Source organism: Ursus americanus, chromosome 27, assembly GCF_024610735.1.
Source record: "Ursus americanus isolate L20-20 chromosome 27, mUrsAme1.1.p, whole genome shotgun sequence".
Classification (NCBI taxonomy): domain Eukaryota; kingdom Metazoa; phylum Chordata; class Mammalia; order Carnivora; family Ursidae; genus Ursus; species Ursus americanus.
In genome coordinates this window covers 41,258,906-41,281,814 of record NC_142153.1, presented here as the reverse complement: position 1 = coordinate 41,281,814, position 22,909 = coordinate 41,258,906, and the positions used below count along the sequence as shown (strand labels likewise).

Sequence of the window (22,909 nt, the reverse complement as noted above, 5' to 3'; positions counted from 1 at the left end):
ACAGGGTAAACTGTGCTTATGGAGCTTCTCTGTGAGTAACGTTTGCCCTGGAGCGTGGGTGAGGAGAAAGCGCTTGGAGGGTAACAGGTAGTGGTCACGTCTTGTCTGTAAAAAGAGGAGAGAGGAGTGAATTGCGAGGCATCCGTCCCCAGCCAGAAATGGACACGCCGCCGGTGTTCTCCTGACTTGTCTTTAATGTCACAATAGCTCAGAACAGCCAGAGACTGCCCTCTTCAGATACCCAGAGACGTGTTTTATAGATTCATATGGGAAGCAAATTACATAGATTTTCTGTGGAGGCTCCTTAAAAATTAGGAGGTCTCATTAACTTTCTTAAGGTTTTAAGTCCTGAAAAAGAGTTGTAAGGTGCTGAGGGGAGAGACGTGGAGTTCTCACTGTCAGTATTGATAGTTTGGAGACCGCTTGGAGTTAAATTAGAATCCGTTGTTGATCATTTGAAGGCAATATTTAAATGAAGTCATTGCCAGAGTAATCAGACTTACTGCAGCTCCAATCAGAACTAACAACATGCAGAACTACCAGAAGCAGTTAAATGATACATACCAAGCTTAAGGCTGCTGTTCCATTCTGGATTCATGGCTGGGCCCCCCACCCCTGTATTTACTGACCGACGTCTTAATATGGCTTAAAAAAGATGTGGTATGCATCCAGAAAATAAAGAAGACCCAACCCATTAATTTTTCAGTGGCATAATGAAAACTTTTAAAAGTCCTGTTCACGGCTATTATAATTTATTAGGAAAATGATTTTTTTCCCTCTCCTGTCAATGTTGTGAAGCTGTGAATTGGTCATAGCTGAATAATAAACAGACTTCCTTAGTAGGAGACAATCTTTTTTTTTTTTTACTCTTATTAAATGATTTTAGAGGCCATTAAACGTTTATTTAATATACAATAATAAAAAAAGTCACGTTTCATATTTTCTTTGACAACTTTGTGACATTTTTCTTTGAAAATGTAGGTATCTTCCCTGCAGTTTAGACATCTTCAAAAATACTTTAAAAATGTGACACTATTCAAACTGAACATTAAGCTCTGAATTAAAGTAATAAGTTCAACTCTAGTGACGCTCTTACTGCTGCTGATACAGAGTGGGAGTATGTGGGAGAACACGCTAAGGGAGAACACAGAGTTCTTCATGTGAATATTTTTGTGTATTTTGTCACCATACGTGGAATTGATACTGTTCCCTGTGGCGTGGAGGGCTAATGGGCTGTTAAGAACTGGGACCTCTAAATAGTAAATGTGTAACATTTAATAGAATTTATGCATGTGTAATGCTGCCTCTCCCCTCATCCTGTCTCAGGAGCGTATGAAACATTTCTGAATCTTCATCTTTAGATCTAAGTATTTGAATTGATGCAGTTACGTTCCCAGTGCCGGGGCTGGGTTCTGTTTTGTGAAGAATGTGTGGTCACAGTCATTGACTTGGAATAGTTGACATGAAGGTCTCCCTAATGAAGAAATATGAGCGTGTTAATATCTGATTTCTACTAGGAAAATTATTTTTCACTTATTTATGGATTTTCAGAAATCTGTGCTAAAGGTATCTCAGCTGTGGACCTGAAGCCCTTTTCTGTAAGGGCTGAGCTAAGTAAACACTCTTGGTTTTCACTCTGGAAAATGCATAGAAATCCTAACTTACTGTGAGTTCAAGGACTATGATCACCTTCTAACTATCAAAGTGTAGCCTTTGGCTAAAATCATGTTAATGTTCATAAGCATGAACTCTAGGTAATGTACTTTTCAGATGAAATGGTACTAGTATCTTTTTTGGGTTTTTTTCTTATCCGTTCAACATTCCGGTGTGTTCTGCAGAGAAGACCAGCCACTGTTCTTGGATCGTGGCATTTTATAGCAGAACCTGAGTTCACAGTTCTGGGTTCTGTTACTAAGGGTTAACAGTATCTCCTACTTAAAAGTGGGTTTTTTCCCTCCCAATCAAAAGGATTGCCTTTAATAGTTGATTCTGATCACAGCGGCATTCTGTCAGCCAGGACGTTCCGGGGTGGGAAAGGTTTCTGTGATGAGTGTGGTCCAGCTTTGAGGCGTCCCTGAGCAGAGCTGGCGGGGGGGGGGGGGGGGGGGCGCTGCAGAAGGTGGTCCAGGCGCGGGAATGGGGCCGTGGGGGGGGGGGGTGCGGGCAGAGCCCATGGTCCTGCTGAGTGGCTGAGCTGCAGTGGGGAGAGAGCAGACACAGTATGGTGATGTGTTGGGTCTTCCCTTGGCCGGGGTTTACGGGCTGAGAGGGCGTCCAGGGCCAGCCAGCAGTGCGTGCCGCAGCGCGGGACCAGCCAGTTCTTATGGGTCGTCTGCGCATCCTAATGTTCAGCTTCAGCTGTTCAAAGACTATTGGACCTGTCCTGTCTTTACCACGCCACCGTTTCCTGCTTGTGCATCAGTGACTGTGCCCGTCTCCTGTGCTGGTTCTCCTCCTCTGTCCTCCAAGTCTTGGGGAGCATCAGGGCTGTGTGCTTGGTTATCTTTTCCTCCCCATCTGTGTTCTCTCCCTGGGTGATATGATTCAGTTTTGTGGTTTTAAATATCTTTTGTATTTTCGGGCCGTTCTCACATTTGTGTCTCCAGGCTGGACCTCTCCCACAATTCTCCCTGCCCATTTGAAATCATTACTTGGGTAACAGTGGGTATTTCCACCTTAACTTTCCAAAACTGAGCTCCTGATCTTAATCTCTAGATCCTGTTCCTCTTGGGGAGTGCCTGGCAGCTCCATTCTCCATGCTCAGCACCCAGTCCTGGGAATCTTGATACCTGTCTCCTTTCTCCCCTTTGTCTCCTCTCACTCCCCCCCCCCCATTCATCCAGAATTTGACTGCTGCTCCCCACCCCCAGCACTAGCATTTCTGGGCTAAGCCACCAAGGCCTGTCACCTCTATTAGTGCAGTAGTCTTCTAGCTGGTTACTAACAGTCTATCAGTACTAGTTCATGAGTTGTGACGAGTGGACCAGAATAATGTGAGATGTGAGCAACAGGGGAAACTATCTTCATAACTTTTCTGTAAATCTAAAATGCTTCTAAAATTAAAAATCTATAGGAAAAAAAAAATCTCCCTTACTGCCCTCCCCTGACGCACTGTGCCCCCACCACAGTGGTCTCTGCTGTTTCTCTAACTCCTGCTTCCCTACTGGAGGTGATTTTGAGCCCCAGGGAACATTGGCAATGTCTGGAAACTTTTTTTTTTTTTTTTTTTTTTGGTAGGGGGTGTGTGGTGTGAGATGAAGAAGATCCAACAGGCTTTTAGTGGGTTCAGACCAGAATAATACTGAACATCCTAAAATGCCTCCTGGGCCTTTGGAATTTAGGGTTCTCTCTTTCCCTTCCGGTTCCTGACCACAGTGTCTTCCCTTCTTTACTTTCTCCTTATTGCCCCGTCGTCAGCACGTGATACACACTGTTTGCTTGTTCTCACCAGGAAACATATGTCTTCCATGAGGATTTATTGCTTAGTTTGGCTCATTTTTGTATCCCCGGCATCTAGAACTGTTCTTAGCACATAGCAGGGGTTCATTCAATACTCACTGAATAAATCAAATAATTGGGTGAGAGGAGTGAATGAATGATTGATACAGATACCATGCAGCTATGCTAAGAAATTCAGAAAAGTGAAAATGTAACGTGAACATTCCCCCAGCTGCCTATTCTCTGGAAGTTAACCACTGTTGACCGTTTATTTTTTTAATCCAGAATTTTTCTGTTCAGTTTTCAGCACATTCATGTCCTGTGCCCACAATTCGTCTCCCGTCCCTTTTTACAAACATAAATGGGGTCAGTTTCGTTTTGCCAGTTAACATATCGGACGATCTCCACATAGCAACATAGAGAGTGCTGTCTTATTCTTTTTAATGACTGCATAATATTTTATATGTAGAATTAAGCAAAGATAATTTAATTGCTTACAATAGAATCTTGGCATAATACTTGTAAAGTAGATAGCAGTAACAAATCCTGTAAAACAAAAGACAGTGCTTGTTTGACAGCTTTTTAAGTGTTTTTAAAAGCGCTGTTTATATATATGTTCAAACACACACACACACACACACACACACACTGTCCCTAGTCTGTAAATGCCTTAGGATCAGGGAATGGTCTTTAGTTCCACGTACCTTACATGGTAGCAGATTCTCAATACCTGTAGGTCGAATTGAAGTTTTCCCTTGTTTTGATAAAATTATTGGATCATGACAAAATTAAGATTTCTCTGAATATTAGAACTGTTGACCAAATGAAGAGATCACTTGGGGGAGAAAACCGTTTTTCTTATTGTTTAAATGATGATTATTCTCCTGGAAGCCAAAAATCTCTGTAGTCTCCTGGCTTTCTCCGCTGAGGATGTGGCGTGATAGCTAAGGAACAAGGTAGGGGCCCAACTGCAGCGTAATTCGGTATCAGTTAAGCTGCTTCTTGGTTTGCGCATATCAGGACTCTCCTTTTTCCCCTCATGAGATGACTGATGGGCAGAGTTGGCAGTGGCACAGTTGAGACACTAAATTAATGCCGTGCTAACTTCAGCTGGCCGTTAAACCAGGCCTGCAGTCTGCTGCCGCTTTTCACCTTTCACTCCCGTTAGCTAATCTTCATCCGAGAGTTCCTTTGCCGGGTGCGGTGCTGTCCTCTGCTGAGTACTGGGATGTGTGGTGAGGCTCCGTTGATTTGTAAGGTGAATTTGTTGGCATGTAGAGGAATAGTTGGTCTGAAAATAATTGTCCTACTCACCCAGCAGGCCACTGGCCTTCCTTCCCATGTTAGAGGCGGCCCTGTCTCAAATGCCCCCTTGCCTTCTGTCTCACCCTCCGACCTTCCCAGAGGGCCCGCCATCTTGCTGCATTGATTGGGCCCCTTCCGTGTGTTTAGCTTAGATACTTTAGCTGTGTGTGTATGTGTATGTCTTGTATTCAGTTGTGAACACTGGTTGTTGATAGCAGTGGTGAGAAAACATTGATGCGGTTGGTGAAATTTGCTTTGCTGACTTAGGAAAAGTTCTGTTTGACATTAAGCTGCTGGTTTCCCATTTGTAAATGGACTCTTTTTTGACTCATGTTGATGTAGAAGTGACCTCAGTATCAAAGTGATATAATTATTTTATAATTATTTTAATACCCTTAAGTAGTTATGGTGCTAAACAGGACAGTGAACCCTTACGTTTTGTAGGGAGTGAATTTAATTACTCTTATAAAGAAATAATTTCATGATAAATTTTGAAAGGAGTTTACACAATGTCATTATGGGAGGTCACATGAAACCACCTTTCAGAGTTTTTGTTTTAAATTCATTGTTCAGAGCTTCTTGAGCTTAGAATACTATAAGTGGCATTAAATTTGTGAGCTTTGGGGCATTTATTTTATTGTGTGTGAGTAAACCTAAAAAATGTTTGTCATCTCCTTTTGTTAACAATTGGTTATATTTGCCTTGAAGATTTAAATATAAGATTATAACTTAGTTGTTTGAGTCGGCAGTCTTTTTTTTTTTTTTAAAGATTTTATTTATTTATTTGACAGAGACAGAGACAGCCAGCGAGAGAGGGAACACAGCAGGGGAGTGGGAGAGGAAGAAGCAGGCTCATAGGGGAGGAGCCTGATGTGGGGCTCGATCCCAGAACGCTGGGATCACGCCCTGAGCCCAAGGCAGACGCTTAACCGCTGTGCCACCCAGGCGCCCCTGAGTCGGCAGTCTTTGATCTGATGCTCCTTCTGATTCTTAAACTTGAGTCTTCAAAGTATGAGAAAAAGATTTTTCCTAAACTTAGTAATTCCAGACGTATTAGAGGTATTGATACTTGGAAAACAGGGAAAAACCTAATAACTACTGCATGTATTCATATTTCATGCAGATGTACCACAGTACTTATTAATCCGTAAGGTCCCAGACAAACTAACAGAACAAATTTACACTGTTTTGTTTGTTTTATTTCTTTGAGGTCATGATTCTTATTTCTTTCTTCTGTTTTAGGTTCCTGAGGGTTAAGCGATGGGGAGACCCCTGGTCTTTCTTCCACTTCTGCTCCTCCTCCTCCAGCATTTTGGAGATGGTGATGGAAGCCAGACCCTTGCCCAGACGCCTCTCCAGTTTACGCAGTTCCAGTACAACGTCACTGTGCACGAGAACTCTGCCGCGAAAACCTATGTGGGGCATCCCGTGAAGATGGGTATCTACCTTACAAACCCACTGTGGGAGCTAAGGTACAAAATTGTCTCCGGAGACAATGAAAACCTTTTCAAAGCCGAAGAGTACATTCTTGGGGACTTTTGCTTCTTAAGAATAAGGACCAAAGGAGGAAATACAGCTATTCTGAATAGAGAAGTGAAAGACCATTACACCCTGATAGTCAAAGCAGTTGAAAAGAATACTAATGCTGAAGCACGAGCAAAGGTCAGGGTGCAAGTGCTGGATACAAATGACTTGAGACCGCTCTTCTCACCCACCTCGTACAGTGTTTCCTTGCCTGAGAACACAGCCATAAGGACCAGCGTTGCAAGAGTCAGTGCCACAGATGCAGACATAGGAACCAATGGAGAGTTTTACTACAGTTTCAAAGACCGAACAGACATGTTTGCGATTCACCCAACCAGTGGTGCAGTAGTTCTAACTGGCAGACTCGATTACGCAGAGACCAAGCTCTATGAACTGGAAATTCTTGCTGTGGACCGTGGCATGAAACTGTACGGAAGCAGTGGTATCAGCAGCATGGCCAAGCTGACCGTCCACGTGGAGCAGGCCAATGGATGTGCTCCCGTCCTAACGGCGGTGACGCTGTCCCCGTCAGAGCTGGACAAGGACCCAACATACGCAATCGTAACGGTGGATGACTGCGATCAGGGTCCCAATGGGGAAATAGCTTCCTTAAGCATTGTGGCCGGTGACCTCCTTCAACAGTTTAGAACGGTGCGGTCCTCCCCGGGGAGCAAAGAATATAAAGTCAAAGCTGTGGGTGCCATCGACTGGGACAGTCATCCTTTTGGCTACAATCTGACACTACAGGCTAAAGATAAAGGGACTCCTCCCCAGTTCTCTTCTGTAAAAGTCATTCGTGTGACTTCTCCGCAGTTCAAAGCTGGCCCGGTCAAGTTTGAAAAGGATGTTTATAGAGCAGAGATCAGTGAATTTGCTCCTTCCAATACACCCGTGGTCATGGTGAAAGCCAAGCCTAGTTATTCTCATTTGAGGTATGTTTTTAAAAGTACACCCGGAAAAGCTAAATTCAGTTTAAATCACAACACTGGTCTCATTTCCATTTTAGAACCAATTAAAAGACAGCAGGCGTCCCATTTTGAACTCGAAGTAACAACAAGTGACAGAAGAGCCTCCACCAGAGTCTTGGTTAAAGTCTTAAGCGCAAATAGCAATCCCCCTGAATTTACCCAGACTGCTTACAAGGCATCTTTTGACGAGAATGTGCCCATTGGGACGACAGTCATGAGCGTGAGTGCCGTAGACCCGGATGAGGGTGAGAACGGCTATGTGACCTACAGTATCGCAAACTTAAATCACGTGCCGTTCGTCATTAACCATTTCACTGGTGCCGTGAGTACTTCAGAAGACTTGGACTACGAGCTGATGCCTCGAGTTTATACTCTGAGGATTCGGGCGTCAGACTGGGGCTTGCCATACCGCCGGGAAGTTGAAGTCCTTGCCACGGTGACTCTGAGTAACTTGAATGACAACACGCCCTTGTTTGAGAAGATCAACTGTGAGGGGACGATCCCCAGGGATCTAGGTGTGGGGGAGCAAATAGCTACTGTTTCTGCCATCGATGCCGATGAACTTCAGTTGGTCCGATACCAGATTGAAGCCGGAAATGACCTGGATCTGTTTAGCTTAAACCCCAACTCTGGGGTGCTGTCCCTAAAGCGGTCGCTCCTGGATGGCTTAGGGACCAGGGTGTCCTTTCACAGCCTGAGAATCACAGCTACAGATGGAGAAAATTTCGCCACACCGTCATACATCAACCTGACTGTGGCCGCCAGTCGCAAGCCAGTACACTTGGAGTGTGAAGACACTGGCGTGGCCAAGATGCTGGCGGAGAAGCTCCTGCAGGCGAATAAGTTACACAGTCAGGGAGAGGTCGAGGATATTTTCTTTGATTCCCACTCTGTCAACGCGCATGCGCCTCAGTTCAGAAGTACCCTTCCAGCCGGCATTGAGGTAAAGGAAAACCGTCCAGTGGGTTCCAGCATAATTTTCATGAATGCTACTGACCTTGACACTGGCTTCAATGGGAAACTGGTCTATGCTATTTCTGGAGGAAATGAAGACAGTTGCTTCATTATTGACACGGAAACTGGAATGCTAAAAATTTTATCGCCACTTGACCGTGAAACAACAGACAAGTACACCCTGAACATTACGGTCTCTGACCTTGGAATACCACAGAAGGCCGCTTGGCGTCTCCTAGACGTCAGAGTTCTGGATGCCAATGATAATCCCCCAGAGTTCTTACAGGAGAGCTATTTTGTTGAAGTGAGCGAAGACAAAGAGATAAATAGTGAAATCATCCAGGTTGAAGCCACAGATAAAGATTTAGGGCCAAATGGACATGTGACCTACTCTATTCTTACAGACACAGATAAATTTTCCATTGACAGCGTGACTGGAGTTGTTAAAACCACGTACCCTTTGGATCGGGAAGTACAGCATGTGCATTACTTAAAGATTGAGGCCAGGGACCAAGCTCGAGAGGAGCCCCAGCTGCTTTCCACTGTGCTTTTGAAAGTATCATTAGAGGATGTTAATGACAACCCACCTAAATTCATGCCACCTAATTACCGTGTGAAAGTTCGAGAGGACCTTCCAGAAGGAACCATAATCATGTGGTTGGAGGCCTCTGATCCTGATTTAGGTCCGTCTAGCCAAGTGAGGTACAGTCTTCTGGATCACGGAGAAGGACACTTTGATGTGGATAAACTCAGCGGAGCAGTCAGGATTGTACAGCATTTGGACTTTGAGAAGAAGCAAGTTTATAATCTCACCGTGAGGGCCAAAGACAAAGGGAAGCCGGTGTCTCTGTCTTCCACTTGCTATGTTGAGGTGGAGGTCATTGATGTGAATGAGAACTTACACCCACCAGTGTTTTCCAGCTTCGTGGAAAAGGCTGTCGTGAAAGAGGATGTCCCTGTTGGTTTCTCCATAATGACAGTATCTGCTCATGATGAGGACACAGGAAGAGACGGGGAGGTCCGCTATTCCATTAGAGATGGTTCCGGTGTTGGGGTTTTCAGAATAGATGAAGAAACAGGTAAATACGTTATTACTCTGGTTTTCCTAAAGGAAATCTCTGCCCCGCGCTAGCTGCTTTAACGTTCCCTTTTGGCCTCTCAGGGCTCAACACAGAAGTTGCGTGCATGCTTTTCGTCCTTTCACAGGTGTCTCTGTGCGTAGTTAGCAATGTGTTTGGAACCAAAGGAACGTGAATGACTTGGCATAAAATGAGTTTAAAAAAAAAAAAACAGGCAGGGGAAAATTGACATCATCACCACTGATACTGGTCTTTAAGTTTGTGCTCTGTATTATCAGAAGCATCATTGTGGTTTCGCTGTAGCTTTGCGAAACCGTTCCAGACTGTCTGCAGACTTAGAACAGCCCCTCCCACTGCTAGCATGCCTTCTCGAGGTGATGGTACACCTGCGAACCAGTGCCGGGCACAGAGAGAACGCTCTGCTGGAGCTTCCCTGATGTGGGCTGCTTTCCTTAGGAGGTCCTCCAGGTTTTGTTTGAGAGAGAAGCAGGGCAGTGCGACGTTGCATTGAAGGGACTTGGCTCTTGCAGGGTGATCTTGACAAGTTAGTTATCTTACTGACACTTCATCTGTAAGATGGGGACACTCGAAATGGCTGCAAGACGAATGGGAGATAAAGTGAAACAACGTGGGAGGGCTGCCCAGCATGTGTTAGAGTCTATTCGTGTCTTGGGAATGGTGGGAATGCTTTGTTACGCTACTCTTCCCCCTGGAATAAGAGCCTAAAACCAGAACATCCAAGACAGCCAGTTGAGGCTAGAGTGTGTGTTGTTTTGCACTTTGTGCAGATCTCTCATGGAGCTGCTTTTCACAGAATGGCTGTGTGTCTGTCTGCCCAGTGGAGTGTGAACCTTTGTCCTAGTTTGCTGAGGGCTGCCCTAGCAGAGTGCACAGGCTGGGTGGCTTAAACCACAGGCATCGATGGTTTCACAGTTCTGGAGGCTAGAAGTCGAAGTTGGAGGTGTTGGCATGGTTTTTTCTGAGTCTTTTCTCCTTGTCTTGTCTTCTCCCTGTGTCTTCAAACCATCTTCCCTGCGTATGTCTGGGTCCTAATCTCTGGAAAGGACACCAGCCCTGTTGGATTAGGGACCACTGATGACCTCATTTTATTTCTCTCTTTTAAGTCCTTATCTCCAAGTCAGTGTTCTGAGGGATTGGGACTTGAACGCATGAATATTGGGGGACACAATTCAGCCCCAAACCATCTTTCAGGACAGGCTTTTAGCTCCTGCCGGTTCTGTCCTCGGGCCTAGCAGGAAGTACCAGGCATGTAGAAGCTGCTCATTAAATGTTGAAAGAAGGAGTAAATTAATGATTATGGGGCTTCGAATGTCGGCCCTCTGAGAACGGGCATGGAAGTAGAAGGAAATTGGGTAGTAATCACAGTGCCGGATGCACTGCCATGGATGGAGTTCGGTTTGTTAATCTCCTTGATGCTTCCTTTAGGAGCATATCCATTCTAAGAAAAGATGCTTTTCTTAATACATTGAAACTTTAAGTTTATGTTCAGTAATACCACAAATAAATTCTTTAGTTAATACCCACCCCCCAACCATGCCTACATCTAATATGTATAAAGTACAAGAAACATATAATTATCCTAGAAACGAGTTATTTTAGAGGCTGTGATATTTTTAATGTACTTTTGTTTTCCCAGGGGATTCTTATTTCTAGTGAGTTATGTACCACTGGCGTGTGTTACATGTATTTATGGATTATATACCACTTGTCTAAAATACCAGAAAAAAAATTTTTATTTAGAGATTTATGTTTTCTTTGTTTTTAAATTTCAGTGTAATTAATGTATAAAATGCCCCATTTTTATGTTTTTACCTTATACTGCCATTTAACATCTTCAGTCAGATTTCATGAGATTGTCAGTCATATGACGTGCAGTGATTAGCTTTCTGTAGACAACTTTGCTTTCTGTGTACAAATCAGTGTCGACGGCATAAGAAATACAACCGTATACTAGGCAAAGGACTTTATTAACCTTGTTTCACACTTTATTCCCAGGCTTCTTCAGCTCCATTAGCTGCAAAGAATGAATTGTGTCTAAGCAAAAACTGAAAAGAGCTGCAGAGTCCAAGGGGCTTGGGCTTAAAAATGTTGAGAGCTCTAGATTTTATCGGACCCCTGAACGGCATTTTACAAAGGACGTGCTAACGTAAAATAGCAGTTGCCAGCCACGTCTTCAGGTTCTGTCTCCTTCGGACGTTGTCTGCGTTCACTTTGCTTTGTTCTTAAGTCTGCCCGCGATCTGGGACGTCCCCGTCATCCTGGTCTCCGGTAGCAAGCGGTGCTTTTCCGTCCACAGGTTGTGCGGGCCGAGTGGCAGCCCGTCCTCCTGAACTGGTCAGACTGTCCGCACCCGGTTGCTTTGAGATGCTGGGTGGCATTTCTGTCAGGGGCGGTGCCTCAGCAGGGTCTGTCACGGCCGTGGTCACTGCTGGGGACGCTGGCACGTCAGCGTTGGCCAAGTGGAGCCCTGTTCCTTGGTTTGCGAACACAGTCCCTCCTTTAATCCCGGAGATCGTGTTTCCCCTACCTTCTTCAGGCGGAGCGGCAGTACTTTATCATCCGCCCTAGCTGTCTGGTGAACCACCTTCTCTTTCCTGCCAGTGCACACGTGTGCTCGCAGGTTGGCGAGCTCCTCCTGGATCACCGTCCTTCCCCTCGTCTTGTGCGAGCAGAGGTGGGACTGGGGGCTTGGCGGGGTGGGGACGACACGGGACGGCGGACTAGGTTGGTGCTCAGGGTGGGTCTCCGGTGGCCCAGCGGAGATTAGGTGCTCACCCCTGGGGACACAACGTGGCTGTTAGAGCCAGATTTTAAAATAATAGTGTAACTGGCTGCTGTTGGTGATGCTATTTTCTTTCAGTCACTCAGCCAAAGAATAGGAGATATATATATATTTTGTTATACCCTCCAATATTAATTCAAATTTTCAGGTACAGTGTCAACATGGAAGAATACCCAGAATTTAAGAACTGCGGATAAAACAATGAGTATGTTTGTGAATTTCCTAAGGACGATTATTCCTACTTTTTTTTTTTTCCTTTTCTAAAGTCACTCTTGAAAGCCTAAAAAGAATTGGTACAAGTTGAAGTTGAGACAGAAAATAGAACCACAGTCTTAATTTAAGTCATCAGGTAATGTAAATTATATGAGCACTGCCTTTTGGGTTTTTTTTTTCAAGGGGAAAGAGTATTTTTATAGTTGCTTTTTATGTGTGTATTATGTATTATTTTTTAGAGGAGGAGGGAGCACACGTGAGCAGGGGAAGGGGAGAGGGAGAGGGAGAGAGAACCTGAAGCAGGTTCCACGTTCAGCATGGAGCCTGATGTGGGACTCGATCTCACCATCCTGAGATGGTGACGGGAGCTGAGTCAAGAGTTGGCCCCTTTATTGATTAAGCCACCCAGGCGCCCCTATTGTTGCTTTTTAAAGACTCATTTAGAATAATGAGTATTTTTTTGCCTATAAATTTAAGAGATTGGGATACTCTTACTACCAGGGAAAAAGGGGAAACAACCAACCAAACAAGGCCGTATTCTGAAATCTATAGTAGTTTTCGGAGCTGAATGGCAGTGCCGGAGTTTTCTAGTGGTAACTTGGTAGGGGGTGAGGGGATGAAGTGAGACTGTGGACAGTGGGGTTGTAAGTGTGTAAGAAACTGTTGTCTATGTCTGTAGATAATGAGATTTGAAGGTGCAAAGGTGGAAATTTCTTGGTCATCTGTTCTGTGGTCTTCGGCTTTACCAAAAAAAGTACTTAATACACAGATTAATGTTTATGTTTTTTTGGAGTCGAATCGAAGTGATTTAACAGTATTTACACATTGGCCTGTTTACATTGTAAGATGTGTTTCTGGCAAAAGAATTACCAGCCCGAGTTATTTTAGAGGATTATCAGCCTGAGTTATTTTAGAGATTTTTGGCAAGATAGTTGGCATCATAGCATAGAATTCTTTCAGGAGAAGTCAGTATGTTTTGTGCAGTAGAAATAGTAAAATTAGATATGTTATTTTTGGGGGTTTGTGTAGCGAATTCCTAGTGCAGGTCGAAAGCGTGGAGAGAGGTACCTGTCTGATGGAAAAAAAAGTAGGAGAAGTTCAGGAACGCAGGTGGGGGCCCCATAGGACAGGACACTAAAAATCAGTGTGAGGTGGAGATGGTCTGGCTCTGGTCAGCTTTAAGAGCACTTTTCCAGAACTTCAGACGCTGTTCATTGCCCGTTTCTTTCGTGCTGTTTCTCTGTCTTGTGGTGACGCATGTCCTACTGGGCTGATTCGCAAGGGCCTGTGCAGGACCAAGAAGCTGCCCACTTAACTGTTCGCTTCCTGCCTTTGACTTAACTTTAAACTGTAGTGTTGGTTGAATAATACAGAGAAGTTTTTTGGGTACTGTACCTATTTCAGCATTGTCAAATAGGTGTATCATTTGTTTTCTTTTCATAGAACAGAGAATATATTCAGCAGTCCGAATTTAGTTCTTACTATTTTTATGGTCCTGTTCTTTAAAAAAAAGCGACTTAAATTGGAAACATCCCCTGAAAGTAGTTTTTAAGTTTTTTTTCTTTTTTTGAAATAGAAATTCTATGAACTACCTAAAACATGTAGCCAAATGTGCGGTCCTGTTAGCTCTGCCTTTTGCACATATTTTGCTCTCTGGCTTTGCAGGGAGGTGATGTGGAACCGCGGTGTGGGGGGAGGTGATGTGGAACCGCGGTGTGGGGGGAGGTGATGTGGAACCGCGGTGTGGGGTGATTGTCATTTGACTCCTCTCATGATCTCTCGCTGTATCACGTGCTTTTCCTGGAGAGGAAAACCGTTGGTGAACCGTTCCGACCAATCCATGCCCACAGGATTGCTCGTCCATTTCAGGTTTGGCGGTTTTGTGAGAAATGATTTGGGAAATAGGTCTTGTTAGAGAGCCAGTCTGCTGGCCTCTAATTAAAATTACCCCCCCCCCCCATTTGTGTCCTGAAAAACCTACAGGGGTGGCCATAAAACAGATTTAACAGAAATGTTAGCAGAGGATCTCTGAAGCATGCGTAATTTCACATCTAGATTCTGGTTTGTCTGACTTGATACTTCTCAGCATTCACCCCCATGCGCAGGTCAAATGTGTGCCCGGTTGCTTTGTTGTAAGCTTCCGAGTTGAGCGGAACAGAACCTGGAATACCCCTGTTGCGGGTTTATGGAATAAACGCAGCTTCGCGTTGGTGGCCGAGACTATACATCCAAGTTAATTATTACCTGAGCATCAGGAAAACGGTGCAGCTTCTTGTTAACGTTTGAACTAAGGTAATGTCTAGAAAAAATGCTTGGCCAGCAGATCTTTTTTTTTAATTGTTGGTAGTTGGGGGTCTCTTCCCCTGATGTATGTGTTGTACTGCGACGCCTTCAGTACGTTTTCTCCTCGGTCTAGAGTACCTTGGTTCAGTTTCTGGCTGTTAGTATAATGCAGCCCAGTAAGAGTGTTTCCCCTTTCCCCTTCGACTTATTTGGGGGAGACCATGTTTTTCTTTAAGATAAGAGCAAATTTCTAAACTTACTAATGCTGTGTTGCTCTTCGAATCCCCATTGTGGTTTCAGAATTGAAATTTACATTTCAGTGAAAAGGCTTGGGAAGAATTAATATGGAAGTACAGCTGTTGCAATGAGATAAATCACCATTCATGAAATAGGGGAGGGAAAATAGGGACATTTTTCGGAAGAGAACATGGTTACATTCACATCATGAGGGATTCCTGGATTACCCATTTGGGGACTGGCTCCTGGCTCTCCTTTGTTAGGGGGCACAGAATGAACGGATTTGTGTAGTGGGACCAGAAGGGAATTCCAGTCCAGGCTAACCTTATTGTTGACATCAGGGAGAGGGGAAAATGTTTCTGGGACTTTTTTCTGATCTGGCAGAAGTCTGAATATTTAATTATTATCTAATTACTCAAGTTAAAGGAAAAAAAAAAAACCCAATTTTTCCCCAACTTAAAGTAGAATATCAGGCGTACAGCCGGGACCCGTGTTTTTCCTAGGGCCCGTTGTCCTGAGAGCAAGTAGAATGCAAAGGACGGTATTAATGGCCCCCAGTGGACCAAAAGTCTGGAAGAGTGGCTCAGAGCTGGGCCATCCTTAGGAGTGTGGTCTTCTGTGGAGGGACCCACTGCCTCTGCTGGAGCTGGGTCTGGAATTCCTGGCAGCAGGAACTTGAACAGAGACTGGGGGGGAGGCCCGAAGGGAGTTTGCAGATGTGTCGGTGAAGGGGCATCTCCTGTCTAATGTGGCAGCAGCTGCTGTCCTGTTCTTTTTGTTCTCGTCCTTGGAAAGTTGAACAGAAAAGAAACCAATTTCTTAGCCCCAGTGAGAGTGAACATCAGGGCTTGGCAGAAGTTGTGTTGTGATAATGTGCTGTTGCTGTGTTGAAGAGGAACAGTCGGCTCATGTGTGTGTGTGTGTGTGTGTGTGTGTGTGTGTGTGTGAGAGAGAGAGAGAGGGAGAGAGAGAGAGAGAGAGAGAGAGGTAGGCGCCTGCCCTGAGTCCAGGCAGGGAGGGCATGGTAATTCTTACTGGGCACAGGAGCCGCCTCTGAAGCTGGAGGATATTAAGGTGAAAATAGAATCTAATTAGGAATCCTAAGGAAGTTCATTTTGTTTTAAGAGAAAACAGATCTGCTTTTCTTTAGTTATTTGTAGGATATTTAAGAGGTTGGTGCACTAAGCCCTGATGGAATACTGGTTGGGGGAGGAGTTGGGTTGTCAGTCTGTCGCGGCCGAAATACAGGTGGTCTTCTGTTGTGAGGCAGAGTTGGAGGGGAGCCCTGCCATGCCTTTACATAATCCTAAAGGGAGTGTCAGGGCCAGAACCTGGACAGGATAGAGTAGAAACAACTTAAAATATGCTCTCTTTGGCTGTGTGCTTTCAGTGATTATGATGAGAAGGATGAAGGGCATCAGTAGAATAAGGCACGGACACTTACTGCCGCCGTCAGCTGTTGTTCTAAGCACTCTGTGTATATTTGTTTATTTGTCACGACTACCAGGCAGATACTGTTATCCCCATGTTATTGACGAGGGAACATTCACAGAGAAGCGAAGTCACTTGCTTAAGGCCACTTTGAGCCGAAGGCAGCCGCATAGCTGACTGAGCCACCCCAGTTGCCCCGGAAAACTACTAGTTGAGTGGGATTCTGGACTGAACTGGGTTGAACCGAGCTGGGCTGGAGACTTGAATTCTAGATGTTGAGGCTTGGTCTTAGAAGTATTGAATCTAACGATCTTCTTCCATCATTTCTTCTCAAGGTGGCATATTGGTCTTTAGCATGTTGAAGTGACCATAATTTTAGAAATACGTAGGGTGGCATTTAAGCAATTTAAGATTATTCCAATGAAGTGATTATTAGTGGGGGGGGGGTCATGCTGAGCACAGACCATGTGTTTCACTGTCTAGTGTCTTATCTGTTCGCAGTTTTTTTTTTTTTAAAGATTTTATTTACTTATTTGACAGAGACAGCCAGCGAGAGAGGGAACATAAGCAGGGCGAGTGGGAGAGGAAGAAGCAGGCTCCTAGTGGAGGAGCCTGATGTGGGGCTCGATTCCAGTACGCTGGGATCACGCCCTGAGCCGAAGGCAGACGCTTAACGACTGCGCCACCCAGGTGCCCCATGTTTGCAGTTGTGAAGGTCCAGTCGTCTCACAAATAAAAATGCTGCTGGTGTGAACTATACCATAACTATATGTTAATTGGAACCTTTTCTCATCAAGACAATGTTTTAGATGGTAGTTAGGGTCCTGGCTAACCTTTAAAACCAATTTTAACCCACTGAACAAACAGCTGACATTAACTTAGAGTCCCTACTTCCCCCCCGAATCACATTCCTGATAGTCCTTGTTCTCTGGCATTGTTCTCCTTGAGGTCTTGGCTTCAGCATCTGTCCTCACGGCCATCTGGTTTGTGCCAGTGACCTTGTTCTCCTTCTCAGCCCTCTTGGCAAGGAACCATTTTTATGTTCCAAGCCTCGTTGAAGACTTGAGTGTTCATAACCTGATGAGTGGCCCCTGTGTATAGACATTCAATGCTCAGCTAATATCTGGCCATTTATTTCCCCCCGTCCTCTTGCCTGCCTTGCCCATTTATGAAGATTGAATAGATCTTAGAACTTTAGGGGTTTGGCCATTGTTGGATTTTGGTTTTTAACCATTGAGTTCCTGTTGTTTTGACTTTATGGATTATTTTTATTCATAAGGCTGGGTTTGTCAAGATTTTATTATCTATTCGCTTATAAGTTGTACACTGTTACTTTGCAATTACCTTTATGGCCCTTAAAAAAAAAATCAAGCGTGTTGGTTATAAATCGTGCGTGCTGCCCAAGACATCCTGCCACGAAGCAGTCTTTCGTGTCTTCGTTACTGGGAATAAGTGCGCTTGGAGAGCTTCCTCTCGAAGGGCACGTGCCTGTACTTGCCGAGTCGGCAGTTACCAGGTGCGACGGCGGTAACGTGAGTCTAGGAAACTTCGCACGTGCGCTTCCAGGGTCAACTCCCTGGTGAGTTTGCCTTGCCGGCTACACGGTGACCTCCCCAGAGTGTCGGAGCGGTGTGGAACCCGTCCCGTGGCCAGGCCTCCGCGTGGCTGAGCGAGCTGGCCTGTTGGAAGACATTCTTCAGGATTGTCGTCTTTTTGGTTTCAGCCTAATTGATTTTTTTTTTCTTTTTTGATAAAAGTTACCCAGCAGTTTCTGTAGTTCTTAAGATTTCTTTCTCGTTTGTGGTTATTTAACTATATTATCTTTTTATCGCTGGTGAGCTTTCTTCTTCGTCCTTCGTATATAATTATGGGCCACAGTAATTGAATGCTTACCGTGAACCAGCGCTATTTCAAGCTCTTTTCCTGAGCTGTCTCCCTGGATCGTCACAATAATTTGTGAGTAAAATTAGACAGTAATGTGCTGTGTTCATGTAGGGCCTGTATGAAATTCTGAATATTCAACAAGTGATGGGGACGATGGTACATACTGACCTCGTGCCATTGAATTTTGAGATCGTGTGTGTGTGTGTGTGTGTGTGTGTGTGTGTGTGTGTGTGTGTTAAGTGTAGTAGAGATTGATGGGGTTTGAAGTGTGGTGCTTTGAGATTATTATGGTAGTATAGACATGACTCTCGAAGCAGAGGTGTTCATCTCTCGTTGGATATTTCTTAAAACCATTTGGTGTCTCCCTTACATAAAGCCCAAGGTTTTTGCATAAGCTGTTGGGCCCTCAGAGACCTCCGTCCGTCTCCCACTTGTCTGTGCTCACTCTTTCACTCCCAATCATCCTGTGCTTTAGCCAAATGAAGCCAGGCCCTCCCCCTGCTCCACCCGTTGTGTCCTGTCTCCCTGTCTTTGGGTGACGCATTGACCACTTGATCGGCTCTTACTAACCCCGACTCTGCATAATAAATCTCTCCTGACTGGCCTTCTCCTTCTTATGGAGCTCATTCTTCTTTTCTTGTGTGTACTTTTTTTTATATTGCTGTAAGTATCACTCTCGTGCGAATCTTTATTTGTCCTGTTTCCTCTGAATTGTCAGCTTGTGTGGGTGGATGCTAAGCCTTTAATAACCACTGGACTCATAAAAGAGGCACTCAATAAATATTGTTTAGGTCAGCCTCACAAGCCGTTGTTGCCTCTCTTGAAACAGGTAGTCTGCTTTGTTCCAGGAGCACTTTCTGTATGTTCTTCTGTCACATGTCGGGGTATTGTTTACCTTTCTCTTGTCTGTCTCCCAGAACTCAAGGACAGCTTAGTCTTAACTCCTTTTCTAGCCTCTCCTAAGCACAGTGGCCGACATGGCAGTGTGTAGCCCTCGTTTGCTCGGCAAACTGATTATACCATATTAATGATGGTGGTCATAGGTTGGGAGAAACCTTTCCTCTACCACCTGTCTGTTTCTAGACTTCCAGTGGTTCTTAATAGTTTTGACGTTACAGAAACTTGAAAATCTGTGGAAAGCTGTGCATTCTGTCTTCAGAGACCGAGATTTGGTTGTAGTAGCGGGAGGCTCATGAAGAGCTGACCCAGTCTGTGTCCTTGAATCCACGGTCTTATGTCCCTCTCTTCTAGAGGTTCCGGGCTGCCAGTCCTCTTGAGTTCTCCTGAGGGGGACCAGATAGCAAGGAGAAGGGTGAGGACGGTGGTGGTGACGGTGGTGGTGACGGTGGTGACGTGATGGTGATGGTGGTGACGGTGACGGTGGTGATGACGACAGTGACAGTGGTAGTGACATGCATTTGAAAAAGCCACAACAGCCTACACCTATTTTTATATACACTTCATGGCTCTTAGTGTAACATGTGCTTATTACACGGTGGGTGTCACTGCTGTTTTGTAAGTGAGGGAGGTCAGCATGTACAGTCGACGAGTAGCAGCCACTTCCATGTATGCTTGTATGTGTGCTTGAGATGATTCAAGACAGTCTGTCATTCAAGACTCCTTCCAAGCGGTACAGTAGCCTGTCGTTCTTCATAAACCTGTATCCTCAGAGAGCTCTGTCTCCTCGTGTAAGTGTACAAGACAATTATAATAAAATAATTGCAATACACATAATACGTAATATATCTTTTTAAGTTAAGCAGCCCTCTAGGCCGGGATCTGATCTGTTGTGTTGCCAGCTTACCATGGAAACCCTCTGTTGCTCAGCTGGTATGCCTTTATTTATTAAAGTAAAATCATCTGTCAGAAAGACTTCTAATCATAAAGTTAACTTTCTTCACAGACTGGATTGTATTTAAACGGACTTTAAAAACCAGAGCATTTGGGGATTAATAAACCATTTTAGTTTTGTAAATAGTCCCTTATTCTGTACAAAAGGAAAAAAATGAAAAATAATGCCTATTGTTAACGGTTGCTCTTCCCATAATAAAAGGGTGGTTTTTCTCCTGCCATTGTAAAAGGAGCATTAAACAGCTTTACAGTGATAGATGGAATAAACGCATATGTGGCAAAATGTTCTGATCTGTGGTTTACGGGCATTGATATTCACATCACTTCAAGTCGGTATGTTTTTTGACCCCTGGAGAGGAGTTTTTGTCAACAGCGATTTTGGAATCTTTCATGAAGTCATGTTTTCTTTATCATAACTTGAAGACATTCTGTTAGTTGAAAGTAAAAGCAGGTCTTTGGAAAATGACTTTAAAGTTGGTGTACTTTAAAGTATTTTAAAGCAGTCCCACCATAAGTTCTTAGTTAAAAGGTCCTCTGAAATTCATTTGGTTTTAGTTCTTGATATTTTTATTCACGCCTTTCCTCTTAGAGCTGCTTGACATCAGGACTCCCAGACGGCTTTCCCTGTCTTCTGACTGTGCTTGGCACACAGCTGGTATTTAGTAAATACTTACTCGGTGATGTTCATCTTTTGATAAACCCAGTGAATGTTTGTCACATAATGTTGTTCTTTTGATCCGTTGCTCAGCTGAAGGTGTTTACATTTTTAACGGAAGAAAGATGAATTTGCTGTGTAAATACCGAGTTAGTTTATTGGGTGAAGCATCAGAATGGAACTCAGTCACTTTTAAAGGGTTGATCTAAACTTTTTTTTTTTTTTTAACACAAGTATTTTTTCTTAATAGTGTGTTGCCTTGTGTAGAAGATGAAAGCTGATTAGGAAAGTATGAACATGCGTAATACCCATGTTTGGCTTTAATTAGCTCAGTGCTGTTGATTTTAGAAAGAAGTCACACTAAGGAGATCATCACGTCTATAGAATATAAAGTTTTCTAATTTAAGGCTCATCATGATTTTTTAAATGGTGTTTTACATACAGTGTATGTCAAGAGTGATTTTAGCATATTAAAAATCTGCTTTTGTCATTTTTCTTCTACAATGTGAGCCTGATGAGCATAGGTGGGGACTTTGCTTTGCTCAGCTCTGATTGCTGGTGCCTAGAACTGTTCCTGGCACGTGGTAGGCCCAGCAAGCACTTGACAGATGAGTCTGATGTGAACATGAGTTAGGCTATTCCACAATATTAAAAAGAAACCCATCAGTAACTATTACTGGGAAAGACCTTTTGAATTTGTTCTCTACTCCCGATGACAATTTCCTTTCTGTATCTAGGGGAAGTGTCGTATGTGACAGAGGACTGCCTGTTCTTTAAAATTGCTCTTCCCTTTAAAATGCCCTCATTTTCTGTACCTCTGAAATAGCTAAAAACAAGAAAATTAGAATAATATCCATAACAACATTTCAATAGCAATACTTTTTCCTTTTGTTTATATTTCGTCCTCTGTAGAAGCAACCTAATATGTCAGATTGAGTACCAAAGCCTAGGATTAGAAATATTAAAATCTGTGACTTTCCAGGTGATAATACTGGATGAGGCATTGCTGTTTTCTTGGGCCATAGAGTGGTGCTGTTGCTGTTGCCTCTAGCTGTTGTGTTCTGGATTGAAAGATACCCTTTTTTTTTTTTTTTTAAGATTTTATCTATCTGCTTTTTTTTTTTTTTTTTTAACATTTTATTTATCCATTTATTTGAGAGGGAGAGAGAGTGCGCGCGCGGGCCAGCACGGGCAAGAGGGAAGGGGCAGAGGGAGAAGCAGACTCCCTGCTGAGCAGGGAGCCAGATGTGGGACTCGATCCAGGACCCTGAGATCATGCCCTGAGCCTAAAGCAGCTGCCCAACTGCCTGAACCACCCACGCGCCCCTACTTCTGATATAAAAGATGAATATCTGTTTATATCGTACATTATGTGGCAAATTTTGAACTTTTGAAAGACTCTCTCAGATTAGTAGGATCTGTTTTTTTTGGTATCAATATTGAATTTCCTAAAGCTTCAAAGAAGTGATTACTTCTGGAGATTCACAGAGTCTTTGAAACTGTCCGTTTCCTGGATTAAATTGAGCACCTGTAGATGTAACCTTTTAAAAAGCTATTTGTGTTTATGTGAAGTCCTTGGTTGTTTCTGTTGATGGGGTGCTGTTTGCTGAGAAGCAAACCTCCTTCTAAAGCCGAGTGGAATTAAGGGGAACCCAACGATGAGGCTGTTTGAAGGAGAATAAAGTGTGCAAAACTAAAAATACTTTTCTTGCTTAAATGAATGCATCTAAATAACAAATTTGTTGAAACTGTCCCTTGGTCTTGGTCTCCCTTTGTTACCCGGGCCTCTCATTCTGTGAACCTTTCATCCATGTGAATAGACAGCAGTAGCCTGTTTGGTTAATTCTGTCTTTCTAATTTATAAAGAACTCCTTAGGATGATGAAAGGAAGGTCTGAAGACCTTTGTGGCAGTTTTCTCTGCACATTTGGGTAGAGATCTGCTCAAGGAGGCACATTGGGCACCAGAGAACAGGTGAGAGAGAAATGGGGAGATGATGGCTCGGTTCCGTTAGATTTGATGAGGGAGATTAGAAAACGGGGTGGATCCAGTGTAGACCTGTCCAAAGCTCAGTTGGAAGTTTTATATGTGGGCTGGTAATAAATATTGTGAGGGAAATTACAGAGATTTGTTATGTAGCCTTTTGTTGGGAAATAAACTGCCCTGAAACGTAGCGGCCTATGCAGCTACCGTCATCTGGGTGACAGTTCAGTTGGTTGGCAGTTTGGGCCGGACCCCCGCTGGGTGTGTCCTCTGCTAGTTTCAGCTGCATTTGTTCCTGTTGG

The 22,909-nt window shown here is 44.0% G+C and overlaps 1 protein-coding gene across 4 annotated transcripts in view; it reads left to right on the top strand.

Annotated features, from left to right (window-relative positions):
- Positions 1–22,909, top strand: part of FAT1 (FAT atypical cadherin 1) — a 123,423-nt gene that overhangs the window by 8,321 nt on the left and 92,193 nt on the right. For all 4 annotated transcript variants that reach the window (XM_045785744.2, XM_045785740.2, XM_045785741.2 and 1 more), the window contains exon 2: positions 5,986–9,268. In XM_045785744.2, coding sequence (XP_045641700.2) covers positions 6,004–9,268 — 3,265 coding nt within the window. In that variant the 5' untranslated portion in view covers positions 5,986–6,003. The remainder of the gene's footprint in view (positions 1–5,985; positions 9,269–22,909) is intronic.